Source organism: Pseudopodoces humilis, chromosome 16 (assembly GCF_049639895.1).
Source record: "Pseudopodoces humilis isolate 2021_Gansu_Grassland_sample_001 chromosome 16, ASM4963989v1, whole genome shotgun sequence".
NCBI classification, from domain to species: Eukaryota; Metazoa; Chordata; class Aves; order Passeriformes; family Paridae; genus Pseudopodoces; species Pseudopodoces humilis.
In genome coordinates this window covers 17,954,491-17,967,085 of record NC_142215.1, presented here as the reverse complement: position 1 = coordinate 17,967,085, position 12,595 = coordinate 17,954,491, and the positions used below count along the sequence as shown (strand labels likewise).

Below are 12,595 nucleotides of genomic sequence, written 5' to 3'. Positions count from 1 at the left end.
TGCTGTCCTGCCCTGCACACAGGGTCCAGCTCAGGCTCCGTGCAGCTGGGCTCTGGCTGATTCAGCAGCACTGGGGCCATGTGCTGAGCCATGCAGGGCCACCCCGGCAGCACCGGAGCCTGTCTGGGCTGTGCCCATCCTCCAGCCCCAGCACTGTCACCCTAGGCAGGGCTCCTGGAGCAGTTCAAGGGAGCTCAGAAGGCATTTGGACCACGGGCGCACTGCAGGGGATGCCTTCACAATGTCACTGTGACCCTGGCGGCTCTCCCAGCAGACACACTCCTTGGACTTTCTTTCACCTCTTCAGGGCAAGTGCCTTTCCATTGCCCTGAGAGGAGCCTGGGGTTTTTCCATCCCCCTTTCCAAGCTACAGACAGGGAGGAAGAACCATCTAGGGAGACCCTCATGCTACACTGGAGCCTCCTGTACCCAGTGCTCACTTATCAGAGTAGGTGAGCTGGGTGCCTTCAGTGAGCACTTAAAACATCCTGGTGAGCCAGCCCATATCCACAGAGACAGCAATCCCAAGGAAATTTTTGCCAAAATAAAGGAAGAAGGAGAATCCCCATTAAAATGGTGCATGTCCTTCCCAGCGCCCACAAGCCTCCAGCCATCTCTTCCTGATCCAGCCCTCGAAGTCCTCCAACCAAAACCTTCAGGAGCTATTCCCTTGGCAAGCACAACTCCCCTGCTTTTTGGCTGTAACAGGTAATAAAAAAATGAGCATTCTCCTGGCTCACCTGACCTGGGAAGCACTGAACCACCAGTTCAGGCAGTGGCTGTGGCAGCAGTGACTGGTCCATGTCCTGGCCACCTCTGCCCATGAGTGGGGGACAATGGCTGGCCCTAAGCCCCAGCTCCACTCTGCACTACACCCTCACCCCCCTTGTTTATCTTGTGCTGGCTCAGGGCTTTACACCCCCTGACATCCTCAGCTGCCTTTGCAATTACTTATTGATCCCTTGTCAGGATGTTTTCTCTGCTGATGGGGCACTGAGGCATGTGCAGCCAAAGAGAGAAAAGATGCTCAAAACGAAGGAGCAAAGGTATGAGGAGCGTGAGGAGCTCTTGCACAGATGTGATCGCAGCAAGAAACAGCTTCAGCAAAAACTGCTCTGAGCTTCAGCATCCTGCAGTGACAACCAGGATCTCCTTCCCATTGTCCTACTCCAATAACCTGCCTGAAAACCACTCTCTGGGCTGGCTCGGAGCCACTGCTGGCTGTCCCTCCACTGTACATAGCTGTCCCTGCATGGGGTCAGGTAGATCCACAGCCCAGATTTAAACTAGTAGACAGCTGGGCCAAAGCCTCCCCTTAACAGCATTCTAGCCCCTCAGCCCATGTTGGAGCTCTTCTCCCCTGGGCATCTCCCTGGTTTTTCTGCTCTTCTTGCACGCTGGCTTGGTGCTTTCCTCATTGACTGTGGTGCTGGTGACACCACATTTTGGGTGGCAGAGCCTGTTTCCATGAGGAAATGCCTTTGCAGGGCACTCCCATGGGCCAGCCACGGCCGAAATGTGGTGCCAGCTGGGCGGTGTCAGTGCCGGAAGGGGATTTGCATCCTCAATGCTTCTTCATGCTCTTTTACAGCTTCAGAGCAGCTGCCAGAGCAGATCAGGTTGCATCACACCTATTCCAGGCTCCCACCTCGGAGCTGCTGAAAGCAGATACTCCAGGAGGCTGAGCAAGAGCTCCCAGCTGGAGCTGTTCCTTCCTGTGGGAAGGGGAGCAGTGACCCCGGCAGCTGCTGGATGGTAGGGCTGGGGGTGGGCACTCCGCTGGCTGACCTGCCCTGGCTCACTGCCTTGTGTAACTTGCTCGTGTGTCTCCACCATTCTGACGGGTCCTTCTCATCTTCTGCCAGTTTCTCCCCAGTTCTTTCACCCTCCTGTGCTGCTTCTGGACGATTTGGGGCCAGGCCAGGACACAGGACAGCCCTCTAACCCTTTGTTAGCAGCCCATCCATTAATGAAGGCCCAGAGGAGTGTGGTGGCAGGTCTCCATTGCCCAGGCCAGTGCTGTGCCACCCTGGCTGTGCCCACCAGCAAGCTTTGGCAGCACTCAGGATCACTTTATGCTCTCCCTCTTTGATTTCTTCTTTCCCATGTGAAGAACAGTGATTCCAGAAGGGAAAGCACTTCCTCTGCCTGATGCTCCCACACATTGCTGCCCATCCTTGAGCAGGAGGGAGAAGGGCAGTTAGTGCCAACGCCTCCACTCTGGGACTGGGTGGAAAAAGAGGAGGAGGAGGAAGCAGATAAGGGTAGAGAGGAGGGAGAGACAAAGCAAAAGGGCCCACAAATGCACACTGGACACAGGGGAAATGATGAGAGGAGGAAATGGACACAAACGTGTTTGGCAAATTAAAGCTGCTCCCTTTGTTTTTGCTGCTTTGCAGATGGCTATAGAAACAGCGAAGAGCCTGGGGTCTGGGTAAAAAACTCCTCCAGGAGCAGGAAAGGTTGTTAAATATTTCTTTGTAAACCTGGAGTCTTTGTCTCTAAAACGTAGTCAAGTTCAATAAAATTTGATTTAGCTGGAGCAGCTTAGAGGAGACAGGAGCATGGACACGGGGAGCTGTGTCTTGTTGGCTTCATATGAAGCCAGCAGGGCAGAGATGGGGTGAGCCCATGGCTGAACTCACCCCTACAAGGCAACTCAGTGAGGACGTCCAGCACTGCTGAGTCCAACTCACTCCTGTGCCCAGCTGGGAGCACCAGGTTGGCTCCTGCAGGGACAGGGTGGGGATACTGAGCCCCCAGAGCACTGTGCCCCCCCGTCCTTGCTGGGATATGGCTTGCTTTGTCCTAAATTGCCTGTTGTTGCTCAGTGCTCTCAGAAGCATCTGGTTCAAGGGTGAACATCTCCTGCCCTGTAATTTATGGCTGCCAGGTGGGCTTAGAGCTGACTCAGGGGTTTTTGCCTCTTGCTCGCTCGCTCGCTTGCTCATCGGCACATCAGATCGCTCCCTGCTCTGTGGGGTGGGGAGCAGGGGACAGCCCAGGGACAGCAGTGACAGTAGTGGGCATTGCCAGGCAGCTGCCCACCCCTTGGGGCATCCTCAGGAGCACACTTAGGGGCAGAGCCTGGGCTCCCTTTTGGATCATTACCCAAGTTTGGCTTTCCTGGGGCTGTTCCTCCCACACCAGGGCAGCCTGTGCCTGTCACACTGGAGCAAACCCCACGCACATCAGCACTTCAGTCTGGCCCCAGGCTGCATTTCCAGGCACAGGCCCAGAATGGCATCTTTCCTCCCAGCACTGAGCCCAGGCAGAGACACTGGGCAGGTCCTGCTGTATTTAGCAGCAAAGCAGCGCTCCGGTGCATCCATCTGCGCCTCTTGGGCCAAGGCCGGGACCTTCCCGCGGGAAGGGACTGTACTTCGGAGCCCTCAGCCCTGGGCAGCAGGTGGTGAGGACAGGGGTCAGTGGCTGCCATGGCTCTGAGCATGAGTTTTGCTTTGGCTTGCACTGGGTTTGCTTGTCGCCTAAAGGCAGCGAGTCTGGCAGCTGCTGCTTTTTTTGTCAATTCTTTTTTTTTGTGATTGAGGAAGGAGAACCACGCTCATGCCAAGGGCTGCGGCTCTCACGGGCTGGGCTATGCATCACGGCCATGGCCCAATCCCCTGCTCCTGCCTGGCAGCTCCTGCTGGGCCATGGCCAGCACTCTGGAGGGGGGCTTGGGCGCGTTTCAGGGTCTTCCTCAGAGTAGATCCGGGATGGCTTTGTAGAAAGCCCTTCCTGCAGGTAACAGTCGTGCAGGGGCTGTAAGGCTATGCATGCATTGCTGGCCCACAGCTCACAAAGAAATCACAGTTTGAGTCGTTTTTAGAAGGGCATCTCTTAATATCCATATCACCTTGAGGCACAACTATTTCTCTCCGAATCAGGCAGAGGTAAATGGGAGCTAGAAGTGATTTAAAGCTCATCTTAGCTCAGAATTTTCCAGCTTATTTATTGTCTTTCTCCCAAAGCTCTTCTGTGACTCTGGCTATTAAGATTACGGATGTTTTTGTCAGGGATTGTATTTATCATGGATTTAAATTTATCTGAGAACTAATAACATGTGAGGTGTGTCTAGACTTCAATTCTAGGTTGTGCTCATCAGCAACGCCACACAGATTCTGCTCCATTCGTCTATTGCCTCTTTGCCGATATTTTACTCATTGATTCCACACAGTTGTGGCTCCACTGAGGCTGCAGTGGGGATGACAGCACTGGACCAAAGGTGTTGGAGGTGCAATCCTGCTGGTGGAGAGGCAGGATTGAGCCTGGGGGAAGTCGGTCTGCAGGATTCAGCTCTGCCCCCTCCCCGTGCCCAGCAGGGACCAGAACAGAGCAGCACATGCAGGCAGAGTGGAGCTTTTGGCCCAGCACACAAACACGGCTGGTGCCTGGCACTCTTAATGAGCTGAGTGTTTTCAGTCCTGCTATAATTAAGCTCCTCAGACTGTATTTTGTTTTGCATGCAGTGTTTTGCTGTCTTTGATGGCTTTCTCAGCACGGCTGTGAGGAGCACAGGAATTGGTTTCTGAGAAAAAAGGCTGTAGGCGAGCCAGCACTCAGTAACAAGCATGTGGTGGGAGAGCAGTGCCCAAGGGGCTCCTGGCCATGGGGAGGGGTGGCATGGGCACCCACTGGCAGCCCAGCCCCAGTCAGGGCTGCAGCATGAGCCTGGGGAACAAATCTGTATGCAACCTGAGCCATGCCAACCCCGGGGCCATCCTGGCTCTAGAGCACAGGCCCCAGTCCCAACCCCACTCCAGCAGCATGGCAGTGGCGGCAGCAGCAGCATCGCTTGTATCTGTACTGCTGCCCAGCACCAGGGAGGTGATGACATGGGAGATGATGGATTGTAAATACCCAGCAAATGGCTCTTGGCAGTCTGGCCGGGGCCCAGGCACTCCCACTGGAAATGTTTCCACTGGACTGGGACATGCTGGCCCAGGACCAGCAGGAGGGAGCTCAGCATCACTGCGAGAGGAGCTCCATCCCTGCACCCCTTCACTTTGAGTGATGTGTTCAGTGTGATCCCCACTGAGCAGCCCCACTGCAGAGGGAGCAGGGAAAGGGGGGGTGGAAGAGGACAGTGAAATGGGAGGAAACCACAGAGGGTTCCTGTGGGGACATTCCAGGCTCTCACAGCCCGTCAATGGCTGTGCCAAGGCTGGTAGTTTCCAAGATGGTGCTGGTGGACATTTTTATGGCCAGTCCATCATCTCCCATCCTTGTATCTTACAAAGAAATTTTGAATAATTTTTTTGGGAACAAAAGTGATCCTTGGGTCGTATATCTGTATGAAATGATGAATATGAGCAGAAGCAATGGGTAGGAATGTGCAGAACGTGTACCAGCCCCATAAATAGTGCTAGAGCAGGGAAAGTAATGGACAGGATATACAATGATGGATACAAACAGAGCCAATGGAAGTAATGGATTGGGTGTGTTCAGCAATAGCCATAAATAGCATTAGTGGGAGCAGTGCAGAGAGTAACATAACAATAGATATAAACACGGGCTAGAGTAGCCGGAGATCTAATTTGCAATATTGATATGATTTGATTCCTCATAACAGCCTGAACAAGGAAATAAATGCAACAAAGGCAGTGTGACAGGGAGCATCCGCTTCTGCTGGGCTGGGACGGCTCTGGGCTGGGGCACAAGCCAGACCATGAGCCCCCAGGGAGGCCTCCCAGCCCTCCCCAGGGACATCAGCAGGAGGCAGGGTCTTTCCCAGCAGACTCCAAGCAGCCCCCTCATTATCCCAGAGTCCCCCTGGACCTGACTTGAGACTACAGCTTGTTCTGTAGGCAGTGTCTGCCCAGTTGCTTTTTCTCGGGGGGGAATGGTTTGGGTCTGCCCTTGCAGGCTGGCATGGTGGGAGGCAAGGAACTGGCCCTGGGGACAGACTGCGAGCATCTGGGGCATGGAGGTGCACAGAGGGAGGGAGCTGGCTCCCACTGAGCTGTCAGTATTGCTCACTCCAAGTGGGGTTCCCCCAGATGCTCCATCCTGTGCTAAGCTCCTCTGTTTGCAAAGCAGCCTTTATATTCAGGCTCCATCTACAAGGAACAGAATAATTTCAAGAGCTTAAAATAGGATGTAGATAGATGTGTTTCGTATTAAATTATTTTTTTAAGAAGCAGAGGAAGCTGTCTGACACAGATTCCTCAAGGTCTTCCACTCAAAAGTCTGTGCACGTTCAATCATCAAGTGGAAAGTCAGGGAGTGGGGAGGAGAGAGGGTCTTGAAGCCAAAGGGCTGGATTTCAGCTGGAAAATGAGACCTGCTGTGCATCAGTGGTGCCTTTTGCCTTACCATCACCTCTGCCAGGACACCAAACCTTTTGCCTTGGCCATGCCTGTTGTTTGCTCACGTGCCCTTTGCTCTCTTTCTCCCGCTGTTACCTGCAGGTGAGAGATAGGATGGTAGCTGGGGAGGCGAGTATGCGCAGCCCAATCCTGGCCTGCTGGCAGCCGATTCTCCTCCTGATGCTGGGATCCATCCTGTCCGGCTCTGCCACAGGCTGCCCGCCACGCTGTGAGTGCTCAGCCCAGGAGCGCGCCGTGCTGTGCCACCGCAAGCGTTTCATGATCGTGCCAGAAGGGATCCCTACCGAGACCAGGCTGCTGGACTTGGGCAAGAACCGCATCAAGACGCTCAACCAGGATGAATTTGCCAACTACCCTCACCTGGAGGAGCTGGAGCTAAATGAGAACATTATCAGTGCCATTGAACCTGGGGCTTTCAACAACCTCTTCAACCTCAGGACGCTGGGGCTCAGGAGTAACAGACTCAAGCTGATCCCTTTGGGGGTGTTTACTGGACTCAGCAACCTTACCAAGCTAGACATTAGTGAGAACAAAATTGTGATCCTCTTAGACTACATGTTCCAGGACCTGTACAACCTGAAGTCTTTGGAGGTGGGGGACAATGACCTTGTCTACATCTCCCACCGGGCCTTCAGTGGCCTCAACAGCCTGGAGCAGCTGACCCTGGAGAAATGCAACCTGACCTCCATCCCCACGGAGGCCCTGTCTCACCTTCACGGCTTGATCGTGCTGCGGCTGCGCCACCTGAACATCAACACCATCCGGGATTACTCATTCAAGAGGCTGTACCGGCTCAAGGTCCTTGAGATCTCACACTGGCCCTACCTGGATACTATGACATCCAACTGCCTCTATGGGTTGAACCTGACCTCTTTGTCCATCACCCACTGCAATCTGACATCCATCCCGTATGTGTCAGTGAGGCACTTGGTTTACCTCCGGTTCCTGAACCTGTCCTACAACCCCATTGTCACCATCGAGGGCTCAATGCTTCATGACCTGCTCAGGCTCCAGGAGATCCAGCTGGTGGGAGGGCAGCTCACCACGGTCGAGCCCTTTGCCTTCCGCGGCCTCAATTACCTGCGCATCCTGAACGTGTCAGGGAACCTGCTGACCACCCTGGAGGAGTCAGCTTTCCACTCGGTGGGCAACCTGGAGACGCTCATCCTCGACAACAACCCCTTAGCCTGCGACTGTCGGCTGCTCTGGGTTTTCCGGCGGCGATGGAGGTTGAACTTCAACAAGCAGCAGCCCACCTGCTCCACTCCCGAGTTTGTCCAGGGCAAGGAGTTCAAGGACTTCCCTGATGTCCTCCTGCCCAACTACTTCACCTGCCGCCGAGCACGAATACGGGACCGCAAACCTCAGCAGATCTTTGTGGACGAAGGCCACACGGTGCATTTTGTCTGCCGGGCAGATGGGGACCCGCCACCCACCATCATGTGGCTGTCTCCCCGGAAGCACCTCATCTCTACCAAAACCAACGGGCGGCTCACTGTCTTCCCTGACGGCACGCTGGAGGTGCGCTACGCCCAGATCCAGGACAATGGCACCTACCTATGCATCGCCAGCAACGCGGGTGGCAACGACACCATGCTGGCCCACCTGCACGTGCGCAGCTACTCCCCAGACTGGCCCCACCAGCCCAACAAGACCTTCGCGTTCATCTCCAACCAGCCCAACGAGAGCGATGCCAACAGCACGCGCGCCACCGTGCCTTTCCCCTTTGACATCAAGACTCTCATCATCGCCACCACCATGGGCTTCATCTCCTTCCTGGGCGTCGTGCTCTTCTGTCTGGTGCTCCTCTTCCTGTGGAGCCGTGGGAAAGGCAACACCAAGCACAATATTGAAATCGAGTACGTGCCACGGAAGTCTGACGCGGGCATCAGCTCTGCTGACGCGCCGCGCAAGTTCAATATGAAAATGATTTAACCAGGCAACAATTTGCAAATAATAATGGTGGTGTTTTGTTTTTTTAAAAAAAAAAGAACAAATGAACAAATAAAAAATAATTAACAAACATTGCTACAAACATACCGACCTCTCTCCTTCCACCGTGCCCTCTGCCCCTGTCCAAACCCACTGCGCCTGCACTGTCACCACCTCCTCCTCCTCTTCTTCTTTATACCAGGAAAACATTCAGCCGATGTCTTCAGGACTCCTGTGTTTGTAAGGACTTTGTCTGATGGACTCTGGTGTCAGATATAACTCTGAGAGGGGAAAAACAATGGGGGGGCGGGGGTGGGAAAAAGAAAGAAAAAAGAAATAAAATCAATAAAAAAGTTACAAACTTTCTTCTGTAACTTTGATTTCAATAATTATGGATTTTTATGAAAACTTGAAATAATAAAAAAACCCTATTTCCTATAGATAGTTGGAATGCAAAATCTTGACTTCTTGATCTATCCAGTTCTATACCTGGCAAGTGCTTGCTTTCTTGCCTCAGAGGCACTTCCCAGATGCCTTGCCAAGAGCAGCCCCAGGCCAGGGCAAGTCTCCAGCTGACACCAAAGGTACCTCCTGCAGTGGAGGAGTCTGACTATTTTTCCTGGTTTTATAGTCAGCTCCCCTGCCGATCCCCAAAGCCTGTGGAGCAGGGCTGTGACACTGATGTCCATAAGCCTGTGGAGCAGGGCTGTGCTTTCCTGCCCTCTGTGTGGGAGGAGGATGCAGAGCCCCTAGGCAGGGCTGGGAGATGATCTCTGCCAGCCTTTGCAGCAGTACCAGGGTGTCTCCTCTCCTATAGGGGACAAGCTGGCCCCTGTGCTCTGCACAGCTGTCCCCATGGGCAGGGATGTGACACATCCATTGGCAGCACCCTCTTGGGGTGCTAGAGCAGCTCCAGCACTGCTCCCCACCTGCCAGGACCTCTGATCACTGGCAGCTAGAGTCTCAAGCACTCTCAGGCACATCCAAGGGAATTCAGCTTCCAGCCTCACAGGAGATCTTGTCTGAAAATTCCATAGGTCTATAAATACAGGCACAGGCTGTGACACACTGTCTGCTCTTGCCTAGCACCAGTTTGCCCATCACCATGGGGTCTGGTCACAGCAACATCCTGCCTTTGCTCAGTGCTCTGGGACTTGGATCAGGTCCAGAAGGTCTGTTTTCCCTTACAGAACCATGGAATAGGTTGGGTTGAAAGAGACCTTAAGGACCATCTCATCTCTGCAAGAAGAGGAGAGAAATGGGGGTTAAATTGGCCATAAGGCTTCCAGGGTTGGAAGCACAAAACATCCCTGCAAATGGTGTCAATATGGGCACTACAGGTTTTATAATCCTTACTGAATCAGCAGGTGCTTCCCAACCCACCCAGCTGCCACCAAGAGGGTGGCACCACACTGACCCTCCCCCTGGCCCACCCAGCCTCAGTGACACCTCTGAGGCAGATGAGCCCAGATTTGCATTCTTGATTTGTAAGACACCTAAAGAGTCTCTAGGGATCAAAATCACTACAAGATGGTAAAATGTAAGTGCCAGGAACCTGGAGCCCCAAGAGGGGAAAGAATGGATTTGCTTTTCTTTCAGCAGTGTGCCAACCTAGAAGAACCAACCTGAAGCATCTGTGCTGTAGGGAGGGGGAGTTTTTGCTGATTGCAGCTTTCTGTTCATCTTCAAACAAAACATCTTATGTTTCTTTCTCCACAGCAAGTTTCAGAAGCTTTGATTTGTTCTTTCCTCATCTCTAGCACATCTTTCCTTTTTAACTTTGAAACCAATGCATTTTTTAAAAGCCTTTGGCTTTTGTTTTGCTTTTTGAAAGAGTCAAAGCAAAATGCTCTTGAGCTTCCCCTCCCACCAGTGTTTAACCAATATTTCCAGTGAGCTAAACACAATACTGCCAACAGCAACACACAAACCTAGGGGTGAAGCTGGAGGCAGGCTCCAGAGACTGCAGATCCTGCTCCAGGGGCTCAGAGCACCACTCCCCTGAGACAGGCACGGATGCACAGGGGCCTCAGCCCTCGGAGGATGATGCTAAGCCAAGTGGAGTCAAGCAAGAAAGAACTTTAGGCACAGGAGGCTGAGGCTGGTTGCCAGGACTGACACAAACTCAACCTGTGGCTCAGCAGAGAGGTGATGGGGGGGGCTCCATGACCTTGGACAGCTACAGGCACTGGCCATCCAAAAGAGCTGCTTAATTGGCTCCAGTTATCCCTTTTAATGCTGTAAAGAAGAGTTAATTCAACACACAGAGATTTTAAAATACTAAGAACCAAGTCCAGTGAGGAATTTGCAACACATTACAGAGCCCCAGCAATCAAAGTGGGGGAACCAAGTCTTTCACTGTCAAAAAAAGGTTAAAAATAAAAAAAATAAGAGTGCAAATTATTTCTTTTCCATAGAACATCTCAGGAATTTTCCCAGCCCGGCCCTGTCACGTAGCGTCACACCTATCCCCAGCCCCACAGCCTCTGCTGCCCAAAACCCTCTTAGGGAAGGCCACACTGCTGCCCTAAATCCCAAGCTGCAGCTCAAATCTCTCATTAGTGAACATGCCCAATGCTCTCTGGCACTGCTGCCTTCCACACACTTTGTTACCCACACTGATTTTTTAATCTTCAATGCTTTGTGAACTGGATAATTTATTTTTTTTTCAGTCACAGTGTGAGTGAAGCAGATGGATGGAGCAGAAGAAAAGCATCTCAGAGTGGCCAGCAACTAAGCTCAGCCATTTTCATAGCTGGTAAAAATGAGGAAAAAAACCAAATCCAAAGAATAGACTCTTTCTCTCCTTTGCTGAGATTTACAGTCTGTTTCTATTGCAGTTTAATCAGGGGTGAGAAAGCAGAGGCTGGGTTCCAGCACTTCTCTTCAGGGAACCGTGGCCCATGTGTCAGAGCCAGACAGCAGTTTCCACTTGTTTCTTTTGAATCACAATAAATACAAAGCACTTTATAAAACAGTTTAAAAGAGGTAGCAAAAAAACCAGGGAGTTGTGCTGAGAGCACAAATGTGCCTTACCTCCTCTGCTTCCTAGACTGGGAGTCCCATGGGGATCTCCATGACAGGCAGCGTGAAGGGACACAGCAGAGAGGAGGATGAGTGGTTAAACAGCACTTCCAGCCCGGGAATATCACCTGCCCCAGGCCCTTCCCTCCCCACCAGCTCCATGTATTCCCCTACTGCCAGGGCCCATGGCTGACCCTCCCCATCAATCCCTGTTCCCACTCAGCTCCTCTCCATGGATCACCAGAGGAACGCAGAGCATGTAGAGGGGTGAGGGTGACCAGAGAAGAGGGGGTCAGGCTGGCCCTTCACCTTCCTGTACCGTAGTCCCCCAGCTCTGCCTGCAGCCCCTCTGTTCTCCCTGCAGCCCCTCTGCTCTCCCCTCAGCCCCTCTGCTCTCCCCTCAGCCCCTCTGCTCTCCCCTCAGTCCCTCTGCTCTCTCCTCAGTCCCTCTGATCTCTCCCCTCAGCCCCTCTGATCTCTCCCCTCAGCCCCTCTGCTCTCTCCCCTCAGCCCCTCTGCTCTCCCCTCAGTCCCTCTGATCTCTCCCCTCAGCCCCTCTGCTCTCCCCTCAGCCCCTCTGCTCTCCCCTCAGCCCCTCTGCTCTCCCCTCAGCCTCTCTCTGCTCTCCCCTCAGCCCCTCTGCTCTCCCCTCAGCCCCTCTGCTCTCCCCTCAGCCTCTCTCTGCTCTCCCCTCAGCCCCTCTGCTCTCCCCTCAGCCCCTCTGCTCTCCCCTCAGCCTCTCTCTGCTCTCCCCTCAGTCCCTCTGATCTCTCCCCTCCGCCCCTCTGCTCTCTCCTCAGCCCCTCTGCTCTCCCCTCAGTCCCTCTGCTCTCCCCTCAGCCCCTCTGCTCTGCCCTCAGCCCCTCTGCTCTCTCCTCAGCCCCTCTGATCTCCCCTCAGCCCCTCTGCTCTCTCCCCTCAGCCCCTCTGCTCTCTCCCCTCAGCCTCTCTCTGCTCTCCCCTCAGCCCCTCTGCTCTCTCCCTCAGCCCCTCTGCTCTCCCCTCAGCCTCTCTCTGCTCTCCCCTCAGCCTCTCTGCTCTCCCCTCAGCCTCTCTGCTCTGCCCTCAGCCCCTCTGCTCTCTCCCCTCAGCCCCTCTGCTCTGCCCTCAGCCCCTCTGCTCTCTCCTCAGCCCCTCTGTTCTCCCCTCCCCCCCTCTTCTCTCTCTCCTCAGCCCCTCTGCTCTCTCTCCTCAGCCCCTCTGCTCTCTCCCCTCAGCCCCTCTGCTCTCTCCCCTCAGCCCCTCTGCTCTGCCCTCAGCCCCTCTGCTCTCTCCTCAGCCCCTCTGCTCTCTCCCCTCAGCCCCTC

General features: G+C 53.9%; 1 protein-coding gene across 7 annotated transcripts in view; it reads left to right on the top strand.

Moving 5' to 3' along the window:
- The window catches only part of LINGO1 (leucine rich repeat and Ig domain containing 1), a 153,077-nt gene extending 144,528 nt beyond the window's left edge, over window positions 1-8,549 (top strand). For all 7 annotated transcript variants that reach the window (XM_088063349.1, XM_088063347.1, XM_088063350.1 and 4 more), the window contains one exon: window positions 6,414-8,549. In XM_088063349.1, the coding sequence (XP_087919475.1) occupies window positions 6,426-8,267 (1,842 nt within the window). In that variant the 5' untranslated portion in view covers window positions 6,414-6,425 and the 3' untranslated portion in view covers window positions 8,268-8,549. The remainder of the gene's footprint in view (window positions 1-6,413) is intronic.
- The last annotated feature ends 4,046 nt before the right edge of the window (window positions 8,550-12,595 follow it).